The 27,879-nt window shown below is 48.3% G+C and overlaps 1 protein-coding gene across 1 annotated transcript; it reads left to right on the top strand.

The window, feature by feature from the left end:
- On the top strand, positions 1–27,850 carry LOC143167057 (uncharacterized). The gene is made up of 26 exons (XM_076352090.1): positions 1–132; positions 994–1,050; positions 1,904–1,986; positions 2,564–2,729; positions 3,453–3,559; positions 4,845–5,072; positions 5,655–5,751; positions 6,245–6,343; positions 7,327–7,488; positions 7,795–7,973; positions 8,414–8,596; positions 9,545–9,689; positions 9,973–10,119; positions 10,306–10,536; positions 12,787–12,980; positions 15,271–15,398; positions 15,605–15,774; positions 16,583–16,762; positions 17,923–18,057; positions 18,398–18,541; positions 18,993–19,124; positions 20,607–23,126; positions 24,661–24,816; positions 25,243–25,356; positions 25,526–25,573; positions 27,472–27,850. Exons 1-26 carry the CDS (start codon positions 34–36, stop codon positions 27,676–27,678), a joined length of 6,111 nt encoding a protein of 2,036 aa, XP_076208205.1. The 5' UTR covers positions 1–33; the 3' UTR covers positions 27,679–27,850.
- Positions 27,851–27,879: the final 29 nt, after the last annotated feature.

The raw sequence follows: 27,879 nt of genomic DNA, 5'->3' as shown, positions 1-27,879 counted from the left end.
CGCGGGCGGCGGGCCCGGCTGGAGAGCGGGGGCATGGCGGCGCGGAGCCAGGCCTCCCTGCGGCGCCGGCTGCAGAGCTCGCAGGAGGCGCAGCACCGCCAAGCGGTGCTGGTGCGGAAGCTGCAGGCGAAGGTGAGGAGCGGGGGCGCCTGCCCGGGGGGAGCTGCCCGGGGCCGGGCCGCGGTGGCGGGGCCGGGCCGCCCGCGCCGCGCGGAGAGGGGACTCGGCGGCGGAGATCTCGGGGGGCGAACGCGCGGCCCCAACGGGGCCCTCCCCGGAGCTGCTGCGGGCGGGACGGCGCCGAGCCCGGAGCTCGGGGGAGGCGCCGGGGGCCGCCCGGCTCCGCCCGGCGCGGCCCGGCCCGGCCCGGCCCGGCGTGCTGGGCGCCTCGCCCTGCCGCTGTCACCCCCCCGAGCCTCTCGTTGGGTCTTTTTCGCACTTGGGTAAAGATGCCTGGCTTGCAAACGCCTTTGTTTGGCCCCGTTAGCAGGGGGCTGTCCCAGAGGTAGGGCTCGAGCCGGCGGGGGTGGTTTTGGGCGGCCCCGGGCAGAGGCAGGCAGCTCTGAGCAGTGGCTGAGCAGGACTGTGGTCAGAACTAACTTCACCTGCTCAATATTGAAAAGCGATTTTGAAAAGTCATTTCTCTAGCTGCAGGGACCCACTGGGCTTTTAGCCCGTTGGAAATACTCATTTGGGGTACGTGGTGGCCATAGGCCGGGCATGGCTGGCTAAGTCTGTCTCATCATTCTGCTTGCCATCGCTGTCTTAGGATGAGCAGATAGTACTATGTGTGAAAGAAACCCTGTCTCACTTTCTTTAATACTAGGGAAAGTGAAGCTTCCCTATACCGTAAGGACTTCTTGTGGACTGTATCAGCAGCACTGTGAAATGTACTGTGCTTGGGCTGTAAAGACTTAGAGAAAAGCTAATGCAGGAGGAGCCGAGCCTCTTACAAGCTGCATTGGCTCCTCTTCATTCTGTCTGTCCATCTAGGTGCTGCAGTACCGGACTTGGTGTCGAGAGTTGGAGCAGCAAGTGGAAGCAGGAGGGGTGAGTGTGTGCGGGTTGCTACCTAAAGACAGTGTATGTAGCATTCGTTAACGCAGACAAAGAAAAGCTCCCCAAAGCAATGACAGAGGAAGACAAGATTTTGCTACCTGAGGGTAGCATATATCTTTATGGGAAAGGTGGTACGACACTGCAAAGACACCACTGCAAGGACACATATATATAATCACAAAGCAAATACAATAACCAACAACCTTTCAGCTCACAGTCCTATACTCAGTCCTACATACCACCTTTAAAGAAGCGCTGTAAGTTTGCCCGTCCGTGGTTTGTCCGGTTGCCATTCTTAGAGCAGCCAGGAGTCCCAGAAATGCCAGTCCAGACAACGCTATCAAGAAGGATTTCAGTTTTGTGAAAGAGTGCTTTATTGCTGGAGTAACATTTTGTCCTAGGTCTCAGGAGAGGGCTGTACTGCCTGTTACATTATATGGCTGTCTCCGAAAAAGAATCGGTTGAAACGTAGCATTTTGGAAGGCAAGAATGCTGGCGTTCAACATACAGAGCTGGCTCTGTGCTTTTCTTTCTGCTTCGCGGCTAAAGTAGACCTAGGAAACGAAGGGTAGGAGAGCATTCCCAGGCTCCAAGTCGAAGTGAGCGCTTGCGGTCATGAGCCTAGGATACCTAGGTGTGAGAGTGCAACAGTGGGAGACTGAGGAGAGCTGCTCACATTGAGTAACACCCTTCCCCTCCCTTCCTCTCCCTAGTCACGACACTGTTGTGCCTGGAAGAAGCCACGAGCTCCTGAGATACCCAACAAATGGAGGGGAAAGCGATGGATGCTAACAGTAGTGAAGGGAACACAAGAATTTGACTAAACATTTCCTTTCTTCTTAAGGGATCCCTTCCAGGCAGGTGGGAAGCCACAGAAGACCACAGCCTGGAGAAAGCACTGCTTCAGGTGGAAGAGGAGCAGCAAAGGTACCCGGAAGAAGCGTTCCCTCGTACTTGGTATCCTGGATGCTCATGGAAGTGAGGGAGAACCTGTCAGTGCTACCTAGCCTCCCCGAGGGAAGCGGCTGGCCAAGCTGCTTTGAAAGGAGAGAGGTCCACAATCTGTTTTCTGTGGTGCAGTAATAGTGTTGTGTGCTGAATGGCTCTGTTTTGAGCGGGGGGTTATTCCGGGTGACCTCCAACGGTCCCTTTCCAGCCTAAATTATTCCGTGGCTCAGTAGGTGAGCGACTCAGGACAATGCTAGAGAAAGGTGACGCATCCGGAGATCAGCAGCAGGAAGGGGAGGCAAGACGTTCACTGTGGGCATCATCAGCGTTGACGAGGAAGGGGAAACCAAAATTGTAGATGGAAGTTGAAGGCTTAAAGCAAAGAGAAGCAAATGAGTTTGCCATGACAGAGAGATCTTAGTTAATCCTAGAAAGCACTTCTACTGCCTCTCAGTTTGACAACAAAGTCAGTGTTGAGGGAGCTGGAAAATCACGGGGATGCTGCTTGTGGATAGCAGTTGTTCAGTGACCTGATTGCTGTTTCTCCCTTTCCAAGGTGTGAGAATCTGGCAGAAGTGAACGCTCTCCTGCGGGAGCACCTCGATAGAGCGAATGAGGTTAATTCAGCTCTTAAAGAAGATGTTGGAAAGCTGACGGCGGACTGGATGAGGGCCCGTCAGGAGCTGGAATTGAAGGAGAGTGAATGGCGCAACGAACGTGAGGTAGGGATAGGCTACAGGAACGTCAGATGTGCTGCCAGGGTGGAGTGAGAATGCATTTTATTTCTGGCACAGAGAACTTGCTGTGTGAAGTTGTGGCTCTGTTGAGGATGTATTGGTGTTGACGGGCAGAAGGCAGGGGTGTGAGATGGAGGAGTGTCAGCAAATTGTGGTGATGGAAGATGCCCACCTGCTGTGACCATACTGCTCGGTCTTAAAGGCAAACGCTTGCTGTTGCTGGGCACTGCAGGGCAGTCACACAGGACCGCTCATCTTTTTAATAGTTCTTAAATCTCCGTCTAGAGCAGTGGAGACCGGAGAGGTCTGTGTGTTTTCGGATTCAGAGTAGCCAACCGAAGAACAAGACAGGCCTCCCTTACCAGCGGCCTGCTGTAAGCAAATCTGACACTGGTCTTGGAGGGGCTTGTTTTTGTCTTCCTCCACCAAGACTGTTAGACACCTCTGCAAGGCGAGGTGATGAATCATGATCAGTTTGCTCTGCTGATATCCACTCCTGCAGGAGAAGCGTGGATGTTCCCTTCTTCGAAGTCAGGTGGCGGGTCTACTGAGGATGCTTCTGTGGTGCCTCTTCAGCCCTTGATGCCCCTGTTGCAATAGTTATTAAAGGAGACCTGGTGACGGTGGTTGTACTCTCTCCTATCTGAAAGACTTGTACAGTGACAGTGAAGGCTCAGTTGGCATTTCTTTCTGTCTTTGCATGTTTAGCTTTATGACAACTGCTTGAGGGGTGAACATAACCGTCTACTCAGCCTGTGGCGTCAGGTGGTAACCTTCCGCCATCATTTCCTGGGAATGAAGACTGCCACTGACCGGTGAGTAGAAGTTAAGGCTAGATGTCTTGCAGACAAAAGTGTAGCTTCCCTTCACACCCGCTTTTTGAGCCTCGATGTTACGTTAGTTGCGGCTAACGGTATGATTTCTCCTTTGACAGTCTGAAGCAATGCCGTTAAGCATGCTTTAGGCTATTTTCAGAATCATTTTGTTTGATGCTGGTTTTCAGATAAAACTGTGGGGCTTGGGCTATAATCAATGCAGGGGCCCTAAACAGATGAACTTGACTATGGTGATGTTTGGGCGTATTGACACAGACACGGGCATATATGGAGACATTGGAAGCGACTCACCAAAGCTATGCGTGCAGCGTGTAGAGCAGTCCATTTAAAAGAATGACTAAAATCTGCCTTAAGTCTCACGGAGTTTCTTTTCCCACTGCTCCTGATGGGAAGATCACTCCTGAATATATCTATTATTTTTCTTCTCATTTCCAGCTTACATTTATTCTGGTCAGTTTGTATCCGCTTATTCCTGTACCAGCATCGTTGAGAGAAAGAATAGCTCCTCCACCCTGTTACTGCGTTTATCCAATTTATTTTGCTTCGTTTGATACCTCTTTTTGTGATTGTTTTCTTGTTCTTGGGCTCTCTGAGGTTCCTTTCTCACAGTTGCCTTCTACACAAGCAAAAATAGTGTAGCCTTAATAGTACCTTCTTCTGGTGCCAGCTTGCAATTTCAAACTCTGGGTTACTGTCAGCCGTTTACCTTATTTGATTATAAGCTTTCCTTAATGTGAGAGTGTGCCTGACCTACTATTTAATTCTTGTATTGTTTGTGGGTTTTGTTACAACATTCTAGGCTTATTCTTACACCACCTTCCTGAAACGTTTATTATGTAGCTATTGTCACGAGCCTCTTAGCAGTGCAAGTGCTGATAATAATGGGTCGCTTAGGGCTGATCCCTTAGGTGTAAAAGCCGGGGACCTTGGTAAAATTCCTTACATCTGTTAATGATAATTAGAGTATGTTGATAAGAGAGAGCAGGAGCAACAATTAGTAAGAGTAATTAGAGGACCTTGAAGCCTTCTGGCTGTGCCATACATGTCTTCTTATCTCTGAGGAGAAAACAGGCTCATTCCTCAGCTACCCAGTAGACTCATTGCTCAACTGTCAAGATGAGTCCTGATCCCAAAGTGTCAGATGAATGACAAAGATGTCATCTTTCCTGCCAGCTTTTACTGTTGCGCAATTACGTGCTTCAGAAGTGAGTCAGCTGATAAAGATGGTGGTGTGAAGATTAGCTCTCTCTTTATTCTTCTTCAGAGATTTGTCAGAGCTGAAGGCAGAGCAAATGAGGCTTTCTGGAGCTATACTTGTAAACTGCTCCCGTCTAAACTCTGGCATACACCTCTGGGAGTCCATCGCTCTGGGCAGACCTGTCCTGAAGGATCAGGCACAGCAGCAAGCGGAACAGGAAATAAGCCAGAAGACTCAGGAAGTGATGTGCTTACAAGTCAGGGGGGACCTGGAGAAGAAGGAGCTTCAGGACAGGTAAAGGTGTTTTAAACTTTGCTGTTACCAACAACGTCTTTTGTGGCTGCTTCCTGGATTCTTAGATGGGCTGTGTTCACATTTAAAGCACACCCATTCTGCACAGCCCTGTTTCTGTCCCCAGTCAAACCACTGCCTTCAACAGAAAGGGTAGAAAAAACCGTCTGACTGACTGAGTAAGACAAGACTGGAAAAGAGATTGCATATTACAATGTTTTTGCTGTTAACTGGTTCTCGGTGAGAAATTAAGACCAGTATAAAGGGAGCTCTGTCTCTTGTACAGCCCTTTTGCTATCCAGAACTGTGCATAAGGGAGTTGGGAGGAATTTGCCCAGGGCCATCATAAGCAATGTAGCACCTCTGTACTGACAAGTCCTCCTTGCAAGACTGAGTGCGGAAGGCCTTTGGGGCAAGAAGTGCCATTTTGCAGCATCAGGCTTTTTAACCTGTAGAGATGAACGCTGCCTTTGCTGTATTTTCTGGGTTGAACTTTCTCTGCTATGCTTCTGGGAGCTGCGTAGCTCTTTAACAGGTGATGGTGTGCAATGCTTTTGGAATGGCACGTGGACCTTCTCTTCTCAGGGTGATGGAGCTCTCGGCCTTGCTTGTACAGCCTCAGAAGCAGAACGAGGAGAAGGAGAAGACCGTGAAAACGCTTAACGACACTGTCGAGATTCTAGTATGTTTTACCTTTACCTGGGAGATAGCCCAGTGTTTGCTCTCCAGCCTTAGCACAAAGAGGTGTGGCTTGCTCAAGAGAAGGAGCGGTAAAGATGCTAGCTGTATGGGAACATCGGGCGCACTGCCAAAATATTCCCTGTGTGTTTGGCACACGTGGAGTCAGTCCAGGTGCAGGCAGTGGCAGGGGAGCTGCAGACAATTCAGGTGTCTTCCTCAGGGGGGTTGCACCAATGCAACCAATTCTGCCTGTGACTTTAAGTCTCTCGGGATCAAGGTTCCTTGGAATGGACGGCTTCATAGCAGCCTATAAAAACTAGCTGTTGGTCTTTCTCTTCTTAGTTTTAGCAAAGAAGAAATTGAATAGATATGGGAAGGAATACACTGGAATCACCAGGGCTGAGGCTTATCGGCGTGACAATGCTACTGAGGATGGGAATGCTACAGAGGGGAGCAGCTCTTCCCTGCCCACCCTTTCCTTATTCTGTTCTCAGGAAGCAAGTTGGTTAGAGAAAGAATATGAAGCTGCATTGACTACGAGAGCCAAAGAAGAGAATCTTTCCCTCCAGAAGCTGATAAAAGACATAACTGAGGTGAGTACAGAGTTGGGACCACATCCCCGTAAATTTGACTTAAAAGTACTTGAGGAAGGCAACAGACTAACCCAGGGAACAGATAGAGATGTTGATTACTGTCTATGTTAACTGCTACTGGCTGTCTAATTTTTATACCACTTTTCTGACATAAAACCTGTTATAACTTCCGAGTTGGCTGTCCTGTGACACTTCAGCTGAGTCGCTAGAACTTTCAGTGCCTTTGCCTTCGGCGTCCCGCTAAGGTCTCTCTTGGACTGTGCTTTCTGAGTTGGCTACGTGACATTTGTATTCCAGTGTTGCTTGGAGGCTTCCCGCACCCTCCTTGAGCAATGACGCTGTTGTTCTTCAGATTTTTATAAAAGGTCACTGACTCAATCGATGCACTTGCCAGCTCTGCTCCTTCACTCTACATTCACTGACCCCAGAATCGCAACTGGTCTAAGTGTTTAGGGGTAGCTTTAACTTAGTCCTAAACTTCGCTCTGTGGAGGGGGGCTTAGTCGTCAGATCTTTTACGCAGCCTCTCACAAAGTCAGTTCTTTCCCCTTAGTTAGTCATTTTTATCCTCTTGTGCTACTGCTCAGAGTAATTATAAACATTAGCTTTTTCACTGCTGTTTTCCAGTAGTCATCAGCTTCCTTCTTCCCTGGGCAGCGTTACTGTTTCCTTTCATTGCTGTTTCCCGTGTTGATCTGGTGCTTGTGTATGTGGCTCTAAGAAGCTGACGGAGACCAAAATCATTCCTGAGAGCTTCAAGAAACTGAGCGTTCAGGCAGCCTCCAGCCACTTCACACTTGTTTCTTCGTGTTTATAGTAGCTGTATTCAGAAACCCCTGGAGTACTTGTGGCCACGGGGACAAAACTTCTTTGTTGACTGAAGAAATGAGAGAATTGAGTTTTTAACGACTCCAGGGTGAAGTGGGGGGAAAAGGAGAAATAGATAAAGAAAACCAAGAGTAACAGCTTGATGTGGGCTTTCAGGTGGTGTTAGATGACAGTGACAGCACGGTCAGCATTATCTGCACTGACAGTTCCCAGCATGCAGAGTCCAGCAACGTCCTCCCTTGTCTGAGCTCCGTTGATGCAGAGCATGCCTTTGTATTGGTTCAGGAAGCACTGGCAAGGAGGCGAGGAGCAAGGCAGGTGAGAATTTCTGCTTGTCTTCACCACTGGCCACAGGCTCAGCTGCTAATGCCTCACTTAGCTTGAAACCTTTCCGTTTCCTTAGCCAGTTTCTTTCTAGCCTTCCCACTCTTGGTACCGTATTGCCTTGCCAGTCTCGCCAGCTCTGTGTCCTAGTGCTTTTCTCTCCTTGATCCCCACCCCCTCATCACAGCTTTTGCCTTCAGGTGAGCTGTCTCTCTGCTTGCTTCTTCTCCCAGCTACCTGGAGCCATCTGCCCTGCTTCTTATTGCTTGTTTGTGCTCTTTCCCTGCCCATTCCTTGCAGGCCCTAAAAGAAGAGCTTTCGGCCAGGCAGGACTCTATCAATTTCCTGCAGCACCAGCACAGGCAGCAGGAAGAGCAGTGCAGGAAGCTGCAGCAAAGGCTTGAGCAACTGGAGGAGGAATGCAAGACGTCCAGCAGCCACCGGCAGCACCTCCACTCTCTGGTAGAAGCACTCAGAAGGTGAGTGTTTCCTCCTTCTCCTGCGTTCTAGAGGCAATCTGCTTCCAGTTCTGGGAGTTCAGCGGCGTTATGGGCAAAGAACTCGCCTGCCCTACCACGTGTATGCCTCTGTTGGGCACTTTAGCATCCTCCTGTCGCTGCTTTTCATGCTCTGTTGTGAATCCTAAGGCTGTCTTGGCGATACAGAGCGGTGTTGGAATACAGGACGCCTCCCTCTCAACATGCTGCATCTGTGAATTCCGTTCTTTCCTAGCCGCCGCTTCTCACTGAACGAAGGCAAAAGCCTGCTTTCCTTTCTCTTTCCCTCTTCAGTTGCCTTGTGAGGGGAAGAGCAAGTTCTTCTTTACCGTGCTCCCCACAACTCCATCCTGGAATGACGAAAATGGGGCCCGTGACTCTTCAGGCCTCTTCATTCTTCTAACTGAGCCTTGTCTCTGCAGTGACTGTGCAAACCTCGAGAAAACCAGGGAAGAGCTACAGCACCAGCTTGAAGTAACGGAGCAAGAAGCCTCGCGTCTGCGTCAAAGTAACACTGAACTGCAGCTGAAGGAAGATTCGGCGCAGGGGGAGAAGGTGGAGCAGCAACGGACGATGGAGAGAGCGCGTCGTGACCAGGAGCTCCTGTGAGCGTTAAAGCTTTCTCTGGGCAGGGGTGGGCGTTGCTGGACTTTAGGAGGCCCACTGTAAAAGAATGAATTCTGCATGCTCATCATTTGTAGCATAGAAAGGTGAAGGGAGCACGTGGGCAGGTCTGGCTACCTACTGACCTACAGCATAGCTGCCTCCTTGTACTTTCTTTATGACCCTTTAAAAAAAGCATTCCAAACCCGACCAGAGTAGTTGATGACAGGCATAAGCGGAAACAAGAGAGGTTTGGACTGGATTTCAGGAGAACAAAAAATTGAACCATGAAGGCAATCATGCAGCAGAACAGGTTGCTCAGAGAGGTTGTGCAGATTCCATCCCTGGAAATTTGGAAGACCCAACTGGATAGAGCCTTGAGCAACCTGGACTGATCCCACAGCCGACCCCAGCTGCTTTGAGCTGAAGACTGGGCTAGAGGCGTCCTGGGGTCCCTGCCAGCCTGAATCATCCTGTGATCCTATGGTTATTGCATTGGAAATTCACGCACATCTCCTCCCCCAGTAGATTGCAGGCTCTGTCATTGTTTCGCTGCTGAAGGCAAGAGCAATTGTGGGAATATTAATCTGGACTTAAAAAGTCTGTCTTACCCAAAGAACAACTTTGGAAAGTCTTGTATCCGATGTACCAAAAAGGAGAGAGAGAACCATCAGGCAGGAAGCCGTTCAGTTGAGAGTACCTGAACTTTTTGGAAACGTTCTGTGATTTCTGGAAGCTTGTTTCACTTTCTCAATGACGAATGTTTCACCTGCATCAATGACAGAGAGTGATGCAGCTCTAGTCAGGAAATTGCAGCATTCTTTAGGTGTAAATAGAAAGCTGTTGGAAATCATTCTAACTGTCATATCTGGGACATAGTATGTGCTCTTGGTTTTGGAAATGAGAATGTTTTTACATTAAAAGCTTGTTTGTCTTTCCCCTTCTCATAGACTGAAGGACTTGGCTGCACTTGAAGGAAAACATTCACTATTACAGAGTGAGTTGGTAGCCGCGAGAGAGACACTGGAGGAATCGCACCTTCAGAGGGATCTGCTGAAGCAAGAGAAACATGAGCTTGCCATGGCACTGGAGAAGGTGTGGTCACCTTATTCCTAGGTAGCACCTGTGGGAGAGGGAGTTGTGATAGCAGGACCACCACAGATGCTGTTTCTGGCAGTAGAAGACAGGGAAAATGTTGTCCTCCTTCTTGGAAAATGGTGATCAGACCACACAGGCTCTTTGGGGTAGTTAGTCCCCACGTGCTTACTGGGAGCGCGGAACTGGGAGTATGTCAGAGACACACAGGGGATGTGGAGTTGCTGCTTGAAGTCAGGGGTTTTCCTGCCTTTGTTGTCATGCTGTTCTTTTGTCTCTCCAGGCAGAGCGGTCGGTAGCAGAGTTGACAGGGGCTCAGAATAAGCTGAGTGCTGAAATAGCTGAACTACGTGTTGCAACAGCGAACACGAGCGGTATCAATGAAGCTCTTGCACTGGATAAAGCGCAACTGAACAAACTTGTGCTGCAGGTGAGCAGAGTTGCCAAAGATCTTGCCAGGTGTTCGTCTCCAGCTGCTGCTTCTGCTCAGGCTTCTTGCCTTCCGACAGTATGACTGACTGAGTATGGAAATGTTGGTCTTTTTCCTGTCCGAGCCAAACCTTCTTCATAGTAACTCTTACTGTATTTTATTTCCTCTGTGCCTCTGTGATTGTAGCTGGAGCAAGAGAATGAAGTTCTGTCAGGAAAAGTGGACGGGATGGAGAGAGCAAAGATCTCTGACCAGGAGAAGCTGAACTTGTGTAGAAGAACAAATGAAGAGCTCTGTGCCGAGAAAGCCCACCTGGAGCAGCTGCTGAAGAAAGCAGAGGAGCAACAGGAGGGGCTGCGGGTACAGCTGACGGTACTGGCAGAGGAGAAGGAAGAAACCCAAGAGAAACTCAGTCAGGTGAGACCAAAACCGTGGTGCTTCTGGGTGGGCATTTGGCTGCTTGGCTCAGTGAAGCTGTTATCTGTTGGATTCTGCAGTGTTTTTGTCAAGGAGACGCTTGGTAGTGCTGGAGGTCAGAAGGCTTTGTTTGCTTCTTTTTGGAAACGTGTTGATGGCCTTCAGAGCTGTTCTGCAATTCTCCGAGCTGTCCTCTGCTTCTACAGATTCTTTTGATCCACCTGTCTGTGTTGGTCTCTTTTTTGGCTTTTGATAAGCTGCAGAGAGATGATTGTGTTGCCCGTGAATCTGAGCGGGGCTACTGCTCTCACATGTGGCAAAAGAAACAAACTGTGTAGCTCTGAATCCTTTTTCTGAGGCAAGAACAGGGCTGCATGTTTCTATTTATGCTTTTTGTTGTGAAGTCTGCAACTTTCAAAACTCCCATTTGTTTGAGCCTAGAGAGCGGGACAAAGCTGCAAGTCAGTGTCTGCTGTCTTGTATTGCTAAGAATGGGAATGACATCTTGAAATTGTTGAAATTGTATTTTAAGACATACATGCAACTTTGTGGCTGGAAAGCTGCCTGGGGGAAAAGACCTGGGGGTGTTGGTCAACAGCCGGCTGACTATGAGCCGGTAGTGTGCCCAGGTGGCCAAGAAGGCCAATGGCATCCTGGCTTGTATCAGAAATAGCGTGGCCAGCAGGACTAGGGAAGTGATCGTCCCCGTGTACGCGGGGCGCTGGTGAGGCCGCACCTCGAATACTGTGTTCAGTTTTGGGTCCCTCACTGCAAGAAAGACATTGAGGTCTGGAGCGTGTCCAGAGAAGGGCAACGAAGCTGGTGAAGGGTCTAGAGCACAAGTCTTCTGAGGAGCGGCTGAGGGCACTGGGGTTGTTTAGCCTGCAGAAAAGGAGGCTCAGGGGAGACCTTATCGCTCTCTACAACTACCTGAAAGGAGGTTGTAGCGAGGTGGGGGTCGGTCCCTTTTCCCAAGTAACAAGCGATAGGACGAGAGACAATGGCCTCAAGTTGCGCCAGGGGAGGTTTAGACTGGATATTCGGAAATATTTCTTCACCGAAAGGCTTATCAAGCGTTGGAACAGGCTGCCCAGGGAAGTGGTTGAGTCCCCATCCCTGGAGGTATTTAAAAGACATGTAGATGTGGCGCTTAGGGACATGGTTTAGTGGTGGACTTGGCAGTGTTAGGTTTACGGTTGGACTCGATGATCTTAAAGGTCTTTTCCAACCTAGACGATTCTATGATTCTGTGAATTGTTAGAGCCTCTTTAGGCTTTGAGGAAGAAGATGAGAAATAGGTGATCGCGCAAGACTCTTCACGCTGGACTAACTGATTTCGGTACCCTGGCAAAAGAGCTGGGGAGGATCATGTCACTGTAGGAGACTAGGGAGTTTGTCATCATTTAAATGTCAGTTTCATAATGTACAATCTTGGGTATTATGGGATAACTTTGAGAGAATTGTTTGTTTCTGATGGTCTGTTCTCTGTTAGATAGTCTTAGTTTTGGAGTACGTGGTATGTTTGGCAAATGCACAGCAGAGGTGTTATACTGAAGAAAGGAGCTAAAAAATCATGGTTAATCTTCAAGCTTGAATACCAGCAAGGTATATTAGACACCTTCTTTGTGTTAAGACAAGTAAACAGTATTGTTGACATGAACTACTGTACAAACAGAGTCTACCATCTCTCTGGCCACGTCAGCCAGACTTTCATAAATCACTAAATGACACTGCTGACCGCAAGGGCTGTTTCCCTGCCAAGCGTCACCTCATTGCATCCAACTGCTTTACACGCTGCAGTAGGTGACACTTTGATCTTTTTTTTTCTAGAAGGAGAAACCATGTGTGTTTTCACTTTCTTCAGCGAGCAAAGTTGCTTTTGCTCAGCCTTTCCTGAAAATTTCCAGCACTGGAATAGATTCTAATAGAGTTTTAGTTTGCAAGGTTCTGGAGTTCTGGAAAAGGCAGTATTTTTGCATGAAAACACGTAGTTCGGGGTATGTACGTTTGTCGTGAAGGAGCTGTCTGGTCCCAGGCAACCCAGTATGGCCTTACTCATCACTGTCAAGTTAACAGTGCCAGTGCCTTTTGGCAGCCCAGGGTATTAGTGCGGTATACAGCAGGTGCTCTTAAGCTTTCAGCCCACAGTACAGGAGCTCTTTCTCCTCGAGCTGATTCAGAAGTGGCACTGGCTGGCTCTGCAGAGAACTCCAGAGAAAGGCCTCTAACTGTATTTTGTCCCGCTTTCAGGTTTACCGCCAGCAAGAGTTGGCTAGCAGTGGTCTGGAGCAGTTGCGCCAGGAGTCCTCTCACCAAGGGCATGCACTGGCCAAGGTGTCCAAAGAGAAGGAATTGCTGGTGCGCGAGAAGGCTGCCCTAGAGGTGCGACTGGCAGCCATGGAGCAGGACAGACGAGGCCTTTCAGAGCAGCTGGCAGAGGCCAGGTAAAGGCAGGGAGGACACCCTAGGCAGGACCTTATTCAATGTCTGTAGTTATAAAGGTGGTAATCGTTGCATGAGGATTTATTGCATCCTGTGTGCTTTTCAGATGTTTTCACCTTCCATGGACAGAAAATGGAAGAATCTCGAGGGGGAAAAAAAAAAGTATACCTTGATTTGAATGTTATTTTTCTGACAGGTAAAGCTAGCAAAGCTCTCCTGAGCCTTGCGCTCATGTTTATGCCCCGTTGCACATTCCTGTGTGAAGTCCAAAGCCAGCCAACTTGGCTCTGAATTGAGTAATCGTTAAACCATGCAGATGTTTCCTGAAACCTGAAGTTTCTCCCTGGTTTTGGTTTCTTGTTCTGCATTTGAACATAGATCTTTCCTTGTCAAGAGGTTTGACATGGGATCGTCAGAATTCAAGGCTATTACATACGGACGTTGTGAGGAGGACACTGCCATTTAGGGTGAAGCTCGAGGCTCACGCTGAAAATCTCGAGGGCCTTCTGTTTCTAAGCTAACTCTTGTTAAGTGTGGTGCAGGACCTCGAGTTGGTTACACCAGCAGCAGGGAAACCTCTTGTGAATTCTCGACAGTCTTCGGGGATTCTTGCCCATCACTGATGTCTGGGTCCTGTACTCCTCACCACGTGTCGTTTAGAGACAGATGCCATGGCGAAGTTATACAGGGAAGGAACAAGATTCTCTGCTTCTGCTGTATCAGGTTTCTAAGACCAAATGTGACAAGTTCTGCTTTTCCAAAAAGAAGAAAAAAAGCATCGAGACGTTTGTCCTCCTCTTAGGTGTTTTTTAGAAGACTCCTGAACTTGCAGAGCTGTACAAATGATGTTTCACAGATTGTTTGGCATGCTTCTTGACTTTTACACTTTACCACTCCAGAGTATGTTGTTAGCGAGGCTGATAAACACCATTTTGACTCAGTGTGTTTCCTGAGAGCTGCTGCTTCTTCTGAGCTCCAGCTTCTCTTATTTGATCCAGCTGAATTATGTTTGGTCAATTACTGGGCTGTTATTAAGTGATTAGATGTTCAGTTCCTTTTTTTTTTAGAAAAAAGAGGGATCAATTATTTTGTTAGAAAGAGATAAACTAGTTATGAAGAACCTTTGGCAATAGATAACGAAAAAATCAGCAACTATTCTTGCCAGATGTTGTTCTCAAGAGCCTTTTGTTGTCACGGTTTTGGACTCTACCTTTTCTGTTCTGTTTTAGAGACTGACTTCTATTTGTCCTTAAAACGGGGCACATTTACCTTGGACTGCCAGAGATGGGCGTAATCAGAAATAGTGCTTGTTCTCCTTCTTGCAGATAGAGCCTCCATTGTCCATCAAAGCAGGGAAATCCTTCTGTTGTGGGTTTTATTGTTGTACCACTCAGGTGCCCCTTTACCTTGAAGGATGTTATCCTGGTCGCATGCCTGTACTCGGGAGGCAGCGCTGTGTATTGTAGGAACGTGGCACACAGGACGCTGTGTTAGGTCAGGGAGGTAACTGCAGCTCCTGGTTCCAGAATCCTGTGTGTCATACGCACCAGTTGGTTGAAGTCTATGGATGTAACAATTTGCATCTGCAGTACTACAACTTCCCTTTTAAAGAGCGACAAGTCATTTGGGCTACTGCTTACTTAGTTAGCAACGCTTAAACAAAGGGAGCAAGTGTTTCTCTTGAACTTCCAGCAGTTTAAACTAAAGGATACCTGTCTCTCCCTTCATATAGTTCCTGTTCAGATAAAATCTCGTTCTGATTTCTTCCAAATGCTGCTACAAGCATGAGACTTTACCCTCTCATCTGATGTATTTCTGGAGTCCCTTTTAAATATAGGGAGTCTGGAAAATTACCTACCTATACCTACAGTATGAACAGCACTAAAAAGTCACGAGTCAGCCGGGGAAATACTCTTGTTCTGTCCCCCTGCAGAGCAACTTGGAAGGGCTGAGGAGATAAGGGCTGTGAGCAGAGGCTGGGCTTTTCCTTGCTGGCACAGACTTTGTGGGCACAGCTACCTGCGTGTCACAGCAATTTAAGATTTGGCTGTTGAGATCAAATTCGGCTGGGCTTTCTGTGTTATGCTAGGTCATGAAGAAAGCCTGGACATTCCCTCGGAGGGGCCCGCGTTGCTATTTTAAACGGTAGAAATATGTTTTCTGTATACAAGTTTCCGTGCAACCCATTTTCCGTACTCAGGTGTAGGGATCTTGAACGACTTCTTACTGGAATAACTCCCTGTGGGCGTCAGGAGCAAGCAACTCATTTCCCTCCGTATTCACAACTTGCAGGTCAGTGAAGGAGACCCTGGAATCCAGCCTGTTTGAGGCTCAGCAGCACTTATCGCAGCTGGAGATCGCCAGGAGTCAGCTTGAGATCCAACTTCACACAGTCACGCAGGCCAAGGAGGTGATACAAGGTGAGAGCCTCCTGCGCTTTGTTTCTGGTGATCCCCCTACCTAGGGAAGGTGGTATAAAAAATAGCTCTCTGTCCGCAGTGCTTCTGAGGAGTGAAGGAGATGGAGGCAGATCCCTCCTGCACTGAAATTCAAACGGCTTAAGGTCAGTAAAGTCAGAACCATTGTTTGTGTAGACTCTGAATCTTGCCATTTGTCGTGTTTGCAGGGGAAGTGAAGTGCCTTCAATGTGAGCTGGAAGCAGAGAGATCTCTCGTGAAGCAGGAACGGGAAAACATGGCGCAACAGCTCTTGCGGACAGAACAGCAGTATAACAGTACCCTCAAACTTTGCGAAACTGATCATGAAGTGGAAATAAACAAGCTCCTGCAAGACCTGGTAGGAAACAATATGCTTCTGAATTCTTCAAGCAAGCTTTGTGGGCTGACTTTAGAAGACGACTAGCCCGAGCGTGTGAAATGGCAGCAATCCTCTGTCATAGGCCACACGTTGGTAGGCCAGGCAGCAGAGCCAATGGCTCGTACTTGAAGGCACGTGAAGACCCACAGGACTATGCTGGGACAGTAAATGCAGCCACAGATGCAGTGTGGGCCTAAGACGAGTTCAACAGAAGGTTGGACGGTCCCCACCCAAAGCGTGGCAGCCAAGGGGTAGGATCTTACCAGACTCCCGTCTACCATGAAGTAGACTCCTAACATTGCTGCCAACTGCAGTCACGGAAACTTTGTTCCTTTCTTTCTGTCCTTTCACGGTTGACAGAGGTATTATCTTTGGGCTTGAAGCTTATGGAACAGGCCCCTTGTTCCTGGTACTTCAGTTCGTGGCCTGTCTTGTGACTAGGGCATCAGGGTACTGGTCTCTTCCTCACCCTGCAGTCCATCTGCACCTTTTCACTGATGAAAAGGGAGGTGAGCTTTGAAAATAGAGACTCTGAGAATAGATAGAAATCCTGAGGAGAGAGGTGCTAGGAAACAGGCAGCCATCAGAGAGGGGAAGGTAACATCTCCTTCTCTTCCACCTGCTGACCCTCCTTTTAAGTTCCTTGACAGGACACGATATATGGAGGGCACAAAGCCGCCACTGTGCACTGTTCAGGTCGGGGGTTGTGGGGGAGGGATGAAGCTTCACATTTTTTTGAGGAGCTTGGCTGGGACTTCATCTTGAAGTCTTTTCCTCCACTCATCAGGCAAGCGAGCGGGAAGGGCACCATTCAGAGCTGCAGGAGATGCTGGAGCAATGGGAAAAGGAGAAGGCAGAGACAGGAAGGGAGCACGAGAAGAAGCTGTTTGATATGAAGCAGAAAGTTGCTATCGTGCACGCTCAACAAGAAGAGGAACGAACCAGAGTCGAAAACGCCAAGCAAGAGGTAAAGGCTGTGAAAGGAGAATTTGTGTGGTTCTTTGCAAAGCTAGAGCTGTGGGAGATGACTGGATATCGGGCTGTGTGGAGCATGCCCTACATGTTTTCTACATTGAATTTGGTGAGGTGAAAGGCGTGCAGGGCTACCTTTGGGACTAGGAATGAGACCTCTCATAGGAAGCCAGGCAGAAATGTCACCTTTCATTTTAGATTTTTGTGCTGCTATTGTATTCTGGTTTTTCTAAGAGTTACCTCAGAGTATCTTCACTGTTCTCTTAACGGTCTTCTTTTGACGTTTACTGATACGTGTTTATAGCCTTAACTCCATTAAAGACCAAACTGAGTTTGTAGGACTGAATCCCCATGAGGATGGGCTTTTTGTTTGGGGAGGACGGGGAGGGGCGCAGCAGGATTGTTGACAAAAGAAAAATCTTTTTAAAGACTCCTCTGAAATATTTCTGAGCTGTAAAACAGAGGTGTCTTCCGGGCTGTGTTTTAAGTCACTTGCTGGTAAGCTATTTTGTGCCCAGGTCTCCTGTGCCAGAGCAACCCTGCGATACGCTGAGAGTCCTCCTTGTGTCCTACCCAAAGTCCTCTTTATGGAGGCTGCCTAGGGACAGCAGTACCCCCAGCTGTGTCTACAGGTATTGAAATGACAGGGCGGCGCTCAGAGATGACAGTGTGTCCCTGTACTGTCAGTACTTCTTTGGTAAAGTCTACTGAATACCTTAAAACCGAAGTAATTTTCACCAAACCTCACTCAGAGTACATGAGTTTTCTGAAAGAGCTGCTAGCTTCAGCCCTCTGGCAGCCTTGTGTTTTCTCTACCGCTAAGTAGGTGCAGAAGTCGCTACTGAAAGACAAACAGGACACAGCGCAAGACGAGGGATACCCTCACCAGCAAGGCGAGACACTTGAGAACTGCCACACATTCTCCTGTTAGATGACTAAGAGTTTGTTGGAGATTCAGTCGCAGATGGACCGTGGATGGACCATGTTTATACTGCCAATCTCACTTAGGAAGCTGTGTCTCCAAGTGGGCAGATAACGACCTAGGAGACCAGCAGCACAGTGCTTTGAGACCGTGTGAGCCCATGGGTCTTTGAGTCTTGCCACACAAATTTTGTATGGGAAGTTTAAACCCGTCTTCTCTTTGTTTCTGTGCAGGTCCTGCTAGAAAAGGAGCGTGAGAAGAATGCTTTATTAGAGACGCTACTCCAAACGCAGGGAGAGCTAACAGAAGCCTGCCAGCAGCTAGAGCAGCTCAGGCAGGACCTGAAAAAGCAGCAAGAGAATGGGCAGGTAAGTCGTTGACTAGTAGGGTAGGTTGAAAGAACAGGCAGTTGGCAATTGGACGTAAGCTGAGAGAGAGGCTGAGGGCCAGGTAACAGAGTGAGGGCAGTAACAAGGAAATAAAACCTAAGTCCTGGGACTGAGGAGGCAAGGACTACTGCAGGCACTGAAAGCACAGAGCCTGGTAAGCTCCAGAGATCAGCAACAGGAAGGGTGGGTTACAGTGGAACCAGAGCTGGGTAGAAAAGCAGAAAGAAGTGGCTGAATGAATGTGATTTTGAGACAGAAAGAGGAAAAAGCTGAACCCGATGGCAGGTCCCAGTAACTTGCTCTCCATTTGTGTTTACAGAACATCACAGAAAAGCTGCAAGCAGAGCTGCAGCAAACTCGGAGTAAGATCAAGGCAGTGGAGAAGAGGCACAAGGAAGAAATCAAAACCATCAAAGAGGAAAAGAATGTTCTTCTTCAGCAGAGGGATGCTCTGCAAAAACAGGTGACTGAGACAGCAGTAGATACTCTGGTCATCAAACAGGTGGTCTCTCCCCTTCTTGCCTTTCCATTGCAGAGCAGGCTGATGGGGTAGTCCCTCTGACTGCCATCATACTGTGGTCTCCAGCTCAGCTGGTCTGAAGGAGGCTTACTGGTCAGCTGAATCTCAGCTGCTGCCCTGGCCAGATGGGCTGCTCCTTTTGCCTGTTTGCCAGCAATCATCAGAGTGGATTTCTGCTGGCCTGTTACTGCTAGCCTTGTTTTTTAAGGTGGTTTTTCAGATGAACATGGTGACGCACTTAGATTGTTAAACAAGCTGGCTGTATCCATTGTGAATCTGGTACTCTCACGATAGGGTGAAATTTAAAGTTGTCCTTTCCCTTTCCTCACAGTATATGATATGGCTGACGGCGACAAGCTGTAGTCTTTGACTGCTTTGTTATGTTTTACTTGAGGTGGAAGAGTTGACGTCTCAGCTAGCAGCCTCCGAAGGGTCTCTAAAGGAGGAGGCTATGACTCTACATCAAGAGGTGGCGTCTTTGGAAAGGAAACTCGAGAGCACCGAGAAGCAAAGAAAGGATGTCCTGGTGAGGCTGGCAGATGCTGTGAAGGGCCATTTCTTACATATTTTTTGGCCTTCTGTTAGTCATTCTAAGGAGCAACTTTTTTTTGTGCTTTAACTTTTCCAATTGCATTCTCCTGAATAAGTAGGAAAAGATGCCGTAGTCATATACGACTCAGTTACGAATCAGGGTGCTTATTTTCCTCAATTCTGAAGGTTTCTGCCCTTGAAGCTTTAGTCAAAGTAATTTTCAAACTTGTCTCTATTTACATTGCATGGTTTGGGCAATTATTTGTGTCCAAAATTTCTAAACATCTGGATCTGGAAAAAGGGGTGAGAAGACAAAGTTTGCTAATAATAGAAAGCTGTTCAACATTGCCCGTCTGAGAGCAGACAGCGGGGGGAAAAATGAGACATTTGAGAAACAAAAGTGCTGATCCAGCTAAATATGTATGTCTGCAAGGGGAAAACTAGTCCTGATTTGAAACACGGAATGACAGACTGTGACCTGACCATTACTCCTTCGAGAGGGGGACAGTGGCCTTCTAGAGGATGGCACCACGAAAATTCTACGCAGTAGAGGTCCAGGGGGGGAAGTAAATGAAACGTTGGGGTTGTTCTCAAAGAAAAAAAAGGGAAATCACATGTTGGGGTTGTTCTCTCTTCCCTTCCTAATAGAGAGAACATCATCGTGCCACTGCCTAAATCATGCTTAGTCTGGACTTGAAATCCTGGCTGCAGTTCTGGCAGCTCCTCCCCAAAAGAACACCCTAGAGCCAGCAGAGGTTCAGCGAAGGGCAAAAGGGAAGATGGGACCGGCTGAGTAAGCTGGGAAAGACGCAGCCTAAAGAGTGGCGCAGGAAAGGTCTACAACATCCTGAGAGGCAGGGAGAGAGGGGGCAGCGGTCGTTCACTCTCTTGTCCAAGAGATGAACGAGAGCCATCTGATGAAGGTAGTGAGAGCCACGCTGCAAGCAAATGACAGGAGGTGGTATATTTACAGCAGAGCAGACCTGTTGAACTCCTTGACGAAGGGTGTTGTAAATACAGCAGGTCTATATGGGGTCAGGAGGAGACTGAGAAAGTTCTCACAAGCTGGAACAGTGCTGGGGTTGGGGAGGGGAGGTATCATGTAAGTCCACCCGACTCTTAGGCTTTCTTCCCTGGGTGTGCACTTACAGGCACCGTTACATACGGGAGACTAGCCTAGACAGTTGAGCCAGTGCAGCTGTTCCTACATGGTCGGTATTTTCCCACTCCTCCATTTACAATGACTCCAAAAATCAGTTATGGACAGAGTTTGATAGATACAGTACAGTTCTCAAATCTTTTTTGAGTGACAGTAGAAAATTTACATCGAACAGGGAAACCAACTGAAGAGCTCGAATTTTCTACTAAAAGCTCCAACTTCAGCCCTTGACTGCCACTGGAGCAGGAGTTCCAATCTAGTATGACAACCAAACATATATAGATGGAATTATTGAACCTCTTCCTCCCTGTTCTGCAGCATGACCGGGACAGACTGCAAGCACTTAAAGAAAAACTGGTATGGGAGAGAAGACTCCTTCAGGAATCAGTCACAGCCTCCGAGACCCGAGCAAATACAGCAACAGATATGAATCACTGCCTTGAACAAGAACTCCAAACTACACTGTCTATCTTAAAAATTAAAAATGAGGAAGTGGAAACGCAGTGGGAGAAAATCCAGACGCTACAGAAAGAGGCAGCAGAGGTAAAAGCTTTGCAGGAGAATCTCACTCGTATGACTGCCATCCTGTCAGAGAGGGAGGGAGAAATGAAGTTATACCAGGAACAGATGAGAATGCTGGAAAAGCAGAAAGAAATGCATAAAACTACTCTCGATCAGGTTATTAAGGACATAACAGAGAAAGAACAGAAGACAGGATCCCAGCAAGAACAGATACAGGAGCTGGAGAAGCAGCAAGAAAAACAAAGGATTGCTGTAAGCAAAATGAACAAAGACCTGGAAGAGAGAGACCGGGAGATCAGATCCCAGCGAGAACAGATACGGGAGCTGGAGAAGCAGCGAGAAATGCAGAGGACTGCTGTCAGCAAGATGAGCAAGGCGCTGGAGGAGAGGGACCAGGAGATCAAATTCCAGGAGGGGAAGATAACGATTCTGGAACAACACGGTACCTCACAAGTGAGAAATCTGCTCGTGGATCTTGATCATATGAAAGGGAACTTGAAGGAGAAAAACATAGAGCTTATGTCTCTGACCCAGCAGATCCAAGAACTGGAAAAGGAGAGAGAACAGGTGAAATCTCTGCACGCAAGCCTTGAACACCTGAGGGCAGTTCTTAAGGACAGAGAGAGTGAGTGTGCTTCTCAAAGGGAGCAGTTCAGGCTCTTCCAGCAGTACAAGGATCAGCGAGAGGGGCACCTGCAAGAGCTTCATGGTAAAGTAGAAAAGATGACACTTGCTTTATCTAAAAAAGATCAAGAGCTTGAGTCACAACAAAAGCAAATCCAGGAAGCTGAAGAAGTCATGGAAGTGCAGTTAAGAACTGTCCGTGACCAACTGGAGCAGACCTTAGAAACCTTGAAAGAAAAGGACAGGCTCATAGACATCCAAAAGCAACAAACACGGAACTATGAGGAAAAAACAGAAGAACGGATGAATGTCTTACAGAGAGACTTAGAACACGCTAAGGCAATACTGAAAGAAAAGGATTTCATGATTGAATCTCAGAAGGAAGTGATTGAGACCTTCCAAAACCAAGAACAGGACTCTGCACAGCAGAAGGAAATTCTGCATCATCTTCAAGTGGCACTAAAGGAACAAGAGCAAGAAATTTTATCCCTTAGAAAACAATGTGAGGCATGCAAGGAAAAGGAGGAGAAGCGTGAAGCTGAGCAAACAAATCTTCAAGCAACAAAACTGACTCTGAAAGAAAGAGAAGAAAAGATAGAGGCTCTGGAGGAGGCTATCTCTAAGCTTCAAGAGCAAAAGGAGGAGGCAGCGATGCAGACTAAAGCCATACTGCAAAAACTAGAATATGCTGAACCTTCTCGAGAAGCTAGAGATCAAGAGAGGGTGTCTTTGCAAGAGCATGCCCAGGACCTTCGAGAGCAGAAGGAGTTAGAAGGCAAGCAGGCCAAGAGCCTACAGCAGGATCTAGACGAAATGAGCCACGCAGTGAAGAACCACCGCTTGGAGTGCCTCAGGCAGACAGAGCAAATGAACACGTTCCAGCCTGGTGAAGAAAGCATGAAAGTAGCACTAACATCATGCCAGAAGCAAGTGAATCTGCTTGAGGAAGCGGTGAGGAAGAGAGATGAAGACAATGAAACTCTTCTGCAAAAACTCCAGCGCCAAGAAGAAGAACTGAAGACCTTGCAGAATCTCCAGCTTAGGCTAACCAAGAAGAATGAAGAGGTTAGACACCACAGAGAGCAAGAGAAGCTCCTGGAAGCAGCCTTGCCTGAGAGGGAACGAGAGACCAAGGCTCAAGGTGGGCAAGAAGAGTTAGAAGAGGAAATAAGAGGTCTTCGGGAAGATCTCCAGCACGTTCGGCAGACTCTGACAAAGAAGGATGCAGAGATCAAGTACCAGAGAGGCAGAGTCAGGTATTTAGAGGAGACTCTGACAGGCAGAGAACAGGAGCTTAGGAGGCAGAGTGAACTCCTGAAACAACTAACATCAGCTTTGCGATGGGAAGATGAAGGCGAGACCCTAAAGAAACAAATCCAGAAACTCCAGAACTGGGAGGCAGAGGAAGCAGAGAAGAGGAAAGTTCTCCAGGAGAGAGACCGTCTCTTGAAAAGGCAGGAGGAGCTAACCCAGCAGCTGGAAGATGAGAGGAAAGCAAAGGGGGAAGAATTGGAGCGTGTGGTGGCTATTTTGAAGCGGAATGAAAGTGGAGAAATCGAATGGAAAGAGAAGGCACAAGCACTGACTCTTGCCCTTACCAGGAGTGAAATGGCCAATGGGACTCCGAGGGAAGAAATAGCCATCCTGCAGAGTATGGTTTCAGAGAGGGACAAGGACCGGTTTCATCTTCAGGTAGGCACTGTGGCTGATCATCAGTCAACTAAAATGTCTGTGAAGGATTCTAAAGACGTTTTCCATAAAGATATGGGAATATATATTCCCATACATATATGACCTGCTTGGCCAAAGAAACCACGATTGCGGCCAGCAGGCTTGCCTGTCTTTCTAGCTCCGTCCAGAGCCCATTCACCTGCCAGAATGATTTCTGTCAAGCCCAGAACTACTGGAAGAGCTACAGAGCTTGCCGTTAAAATTAAAGCAAGTCCAAAGGTTGGGGGTGGGTAATTGGTTCTCTCCTATCTAGGCAAGCTTAGCCAACGTCTCGCGGTTAGGATTTGGCATGGAAAGGAAAGGGCACAGTTGACCAGACTAATGCACTAAACTTAGTAGAATTTTGTAACGATGGCTGAACAGCAGCTGCACTGATGGCGCTTAGAGGATGCTTTCAGAGACGTCGATTTCTGAGGTACAGCTTTTCCGGTGTATTGAAAAGAATGGAATTCGTACCGTTGCCTGATGAGGTTAAAGGCTTCACTGCACATGCAGGATGTACTTGTGCCGCAGTCCAAAAAGCACGAAGGCAAAGTTGTGTGGATTTCTCCAAGGTGATCTGACTCGGGTACTGCTAGTGGAACAGCTGCAACAGCCTGTGCTGCAAACTTGCCTGGGACTCTGCCAATACTTTTAGCATTACGTTAGTCCACAGGCATGTAGAAACTGCTACTAATAAAATACTGTATTTATGCACTATACAGTTGTACATGACTTGAGAAATATTACTGCCAGCCTGATCAGGATGATGACGGGTATTGTGATCTGTTGATGGGAAGCAGACAAGGGCAGGGAGCATGAAAACAATGGGAGGTTGCAGTTGCATCCGTATAGATCAGGTATGCAACAGCATTAGATCAGGTAATGCGCTTGCATCCGTATAGATCGGTATAGTGCTGATATCAAGACTACATTTATAGATGCTGTCAGAGAGCGCTTCAAGGAGCACTTGATGAACTCATCAAGAAACCCACGAGGGGGGAGGTGGCTCTTGACTAGGTTCAGAGCAGTGCACAGGGCTTGGTTGATAATGGGATTTTTTCGAAGAGCAGTTCTGTAATGATGATGTAACAGGTAAAGGGAATAGAGAACAAAACCTTGGCATTTTATCACTGCAGAAACGCATGCTTCACCCACATGTTGTTTGGTTGTCCGAGGACAGAGCGTAGAACTACAGATAGGAGGATATACAGTGAAGGTCAAAGAGGATGACCAAAGATGTTAGATAGCTTCCCTAAGAGCAACATGTCGATGTGGAAGTCTTCATGACGGACAAGAAATGGCTGAGAGAGAGGGAGCTGGAAATACTACAGACCTTTGTGAAAGCATGAAGTGGCTGAATAGGAAACGAATGTTTCCAGTCTCTCTCGGGAGGAGAAGAAGGGACTTGGCACTGTCCATTCCTGAGTCCGGTCACTCTCCCCGACGTGTTGGTTCTGGCCCTCCTAACCTTTATGTGGCACCAGCTCACGTAATCTCCTCTCTGAACACCCAGCAGGCTATCGCAGAAGGGGAGCAGCTATCGTGGCTCTCGGAGAAGAGACTCCTGTCGCAGCGGCTGGAATGTCTGCAGCGAGCAGTTGCAAGGCTGGAACATGAGAAGACGGAGCTGAAGCAACTCAACGCTGAGCTCAGGAGGACTCTTGAGCAGGTAAAACAGGCTCTCATTGCCTCTGCAAAGCCTCACGGTCCTCTGGAACACAACACATTTCCACAGGCAGCACTTTGGGGTCCTCTGTTTGTCTCCTTCCCTCTCCCACTTTCCCCTGTGGACACACACTTTTGTATTCTCTCTCTCTTCTGGCACCCCGCTGCCTTCACAAAGGCACATTCACTCCGGAACCACCCTTCTTGCCCCAGCGTCCCCATACACACCCATTTGACTCTCTTGTGTCAGGAACTGTTTCCTCTTGCGCTTTCTCTTCCATAGTCTACATCGAGTGCTTTTTGCCGCCAACGTTCTCTGGTGCAATTAACGGTCTCTGAGCAGACATCTCCTTGCCATGACGTCCAGAGGTCCTTTTGCTCCTTGTTTGGTGGCAGGTTTCTGTGACCCTTTCTCCTGTCCAACGTGCAGGTGGAACGCGAACGGAGGAGACTGAAGAGAGATCACGGTGGTCGGTCACTGCCAGATGCATGCGGCTTTTCTCTCTCTGAGTCTGACCAGCACAAGATGCCTGCTTCTAGACAGGTGAGAACAGAATCTTACTTGGTGGGAGGAGGCTCTGGCCATACGGAGCAACGATGGCAAATCCCAGTGGCAGCAGCCCCCCAGTATAGACCTAATAGAAGTCAAATATAGACCATGGCCCTGACCAAACTGGAGGCAAAAAAAAGAAATCCTTGCATTTTCTTCACAGGAGGAGTCTCACGCTCGCTGCAGTCGATTAGCTGAGTTACAGAACCAGGTGAGGAGTAGGAAAGCTCTCATCAAAAGCCACTGTGGCTGTACTGATGGGCACAACTTTGCATGATGCCACAGCCCAAGTTTTGTTTGGCTGTCAGGAAGTGAGTACACCAGGCAGTGTCTACACCAGGTAGTACCAGTTAGACACACCTCTTGGCCACGGCCAAACAACATCATTCACCTAGGTCTAGTCTCTGACTTGCCTAAAGGGCAAGTGGGAGAAGGATTGGAGGAAATTCAGAAAACTGGCACTCGCCTGAAAGTAGAGACTATTCTAAGGATGTTCCCCTTGAGCTTACTCATCTTGTTGACTGTTTCCATTTTCCCTTGACTCCGTTAACAGTGGAGCTTGCATCATATCAGAGCTCCGGGGATCTGAGGCAGTGCCAGAGCTTATAGCCTTCAGGCAATCGTTAGTGTCATACTGCTATGCTGTGCTAATCGTGATCCCAGTATCGGACCGAGTCAGAGACCTAAGCACTGTATGGACATGGGTTTTGTCAGTGCAAGAACGTACATTCCAGCTACTGAAGCCTATTGCATCCTTTGACAGTGGTCTTGGCAGTAGCAGCAGTCGCCAGACGTCTCTTCCGTGTACTTTTATGGGTCTGGTACACCCTGGTCTCCCTGAGGAGGCGAATCTTCACAGGCGCTCAGGGCGAAATGCATATAATATTTGTATCGGTAGACTACATGATGCTTAGCTCCGGCAAGTGAGCTGAGAATACTGCTGAAGCCATCAAGGTATATCTTAAGGATGTTTTCACCAGGAAGCCTCAGTGTCCGAAGTTCTGTTGCTACAGATAACTAACTGAACCCCCTTCCCCTTGTGACTGACTGTTGCGTCTGCCTGCACCGTGGACCCACTTCAGCAGTTCAGCAGGAAAACGGAGGTGCTCTGCTCAAAGAATAGTCCTCACCTGGCTGGTTAGGGCACTCCTCTGGGCCTGGGAAACAGCAGAACTGGAACTTGATCTCCCACTTCCTGGGAGATGCTCGTAGCAGCAGCTGGCCACTTCTCCCACTCATACCTCTGGGTTACCTACCAGAGCGTGGGAGGGTTTTTCAGGCTTGCAAGCCCAGTTTCACAAAGGTGCCCTTATTATTTCAGACAGAAGGTCAGATCTGTCCCTCTCTTCAGTGGTGGTGGTCCCCAGCCTATGCACAGAGTTTGTTGTGAAGTCCCTTTGATGTCTTACTTTCCATGTGCATCTCCTCCACTCCAGAGCAGGCAGAGGGCAACATGCCAGAGCTGCTGTGGCTGCACTGCACTGCAAACCTAACAGGAGGTGAGAGCAGCTGGGTCTCTCCCACCAAAAAGCCCAGCAGGCAGAGCTCCGTGTTGTCAGGAAAGAATAGAATCTGAGGCGTTTCAAGGCCTCAGCAGTCCTGTAAGGCTCATTTCCCCCCTGGGCTTTGTTCATCAGGTTATGCTCTGCTCCTCTGTGAAATGCTCTGAAGTTAGGAAAAATGAGAGTTTGCTCCCTTTTCATGTGCTAGCTGTCACGTTTTTAAGCTGGATCGCAACAGAACAGTTCTTCAGTACCTTGTGTAACCAGTAGCCCTCCTGCTGAGGAAAAAGCACGTGGAACTAAGGTGTCGGTAGCCCGAATCTCTCTTTTGAGAAAAAGAGTTGGGTTACTAAACCCTGTAGGAACCTCTCTCCTTAATATACATGTAATGTCTCGGTGTTGTACACGTGAATGGTATGCCAGAAAGAAACTCGGAACTGTTGATAATCTGAGTTTGGTTCAGGGTGACTCTGGGAACCTGTTACTTCCCATTCCACAATGACAAAGTGTTTGTCAGGGCTGGAGTTAGCGGGTGCGTCTTCCCCGACGTCCGCAGATGGTCCTAACAGCGTGGGCTTGCCTGAGCTCGGCCTTTTGCCTCTTTCAGGTGTCCCTTCTGCAGACGCAGCTGGCACAGGAGCGAAAATACAAGCAGGACTATATTGAGTGCTGCGCCAAGACCAGCCAGGAGCTGTCAGACCTTCACCAAGAGCTGTCTTACTCCTTAGCAGCTGTGGTCAGGGAGCCCAGAGCTGCTGTTCTGGAAGCAGAGACTCGGAAGATGGATCGGTCTCTGAACCTTCATTTCCTGTAGAGGAACAGCTGCAGCATCACGGGGCTCCTGTCTTGTGCCCTTCCCGGAAATGTATTTTGTTTTGCTGTGGGAAATGGGGGCGCATTTGTTCTGTTTGCATTTGGAAGCATTTCCTAGCGGCAGTGATTTTTAAGATTTTTTTAAATAAAAGCAGTTTTGCAGGATCGCACTATTTCAGTAAGAAAAAGCAAGTGGTAGGTA

Source organism: Aptenodytes patagonicus, chromosome 14 (genome assembly GCF_965638725.1).
Source record: "Aptenodytes patagonicus chromosome 14, bAptPat1.pri.cur, whole genome shotgun sequence".
In the NCBI taxonomy this organism is placed as follows: Eukaryota; Metazoa; Chordata; class Aves; order Sphenisciformes; family Spheniscidae; genus Aptenodytes; species Aptenodytes patagonicus.
Note: the sequence above shows the minus strand (reverse complement) of the source record. Positions and strands in the feature narration are given on the sequence as shown.

Bases quoted from the DNA above. Each gene is read 5' to 3' on its own strand.
- LOC143167057 (XM_076352090.1), top strand. From the start codon at position 34: ATGGCGGCGCGGAGCCAGGCCTCCCTGCGGCGCCGGCTGCAGAGCTCG. The intron at 18,058-18,397 runs GTAAGTCGTTGA...TTGTGTTTACAG, and splicing joins AGCAGCAAGAGAATGGGCAG to AACATCACAGAAAAGCTGCA. The intron at 19,125-20,606 runs GTGAGGCTGGCA...CCTGTTCTGCAG, and splicing joins AGCAAAGAAAGGATGTCCTG to CATGACCGGGACAGACTGCA.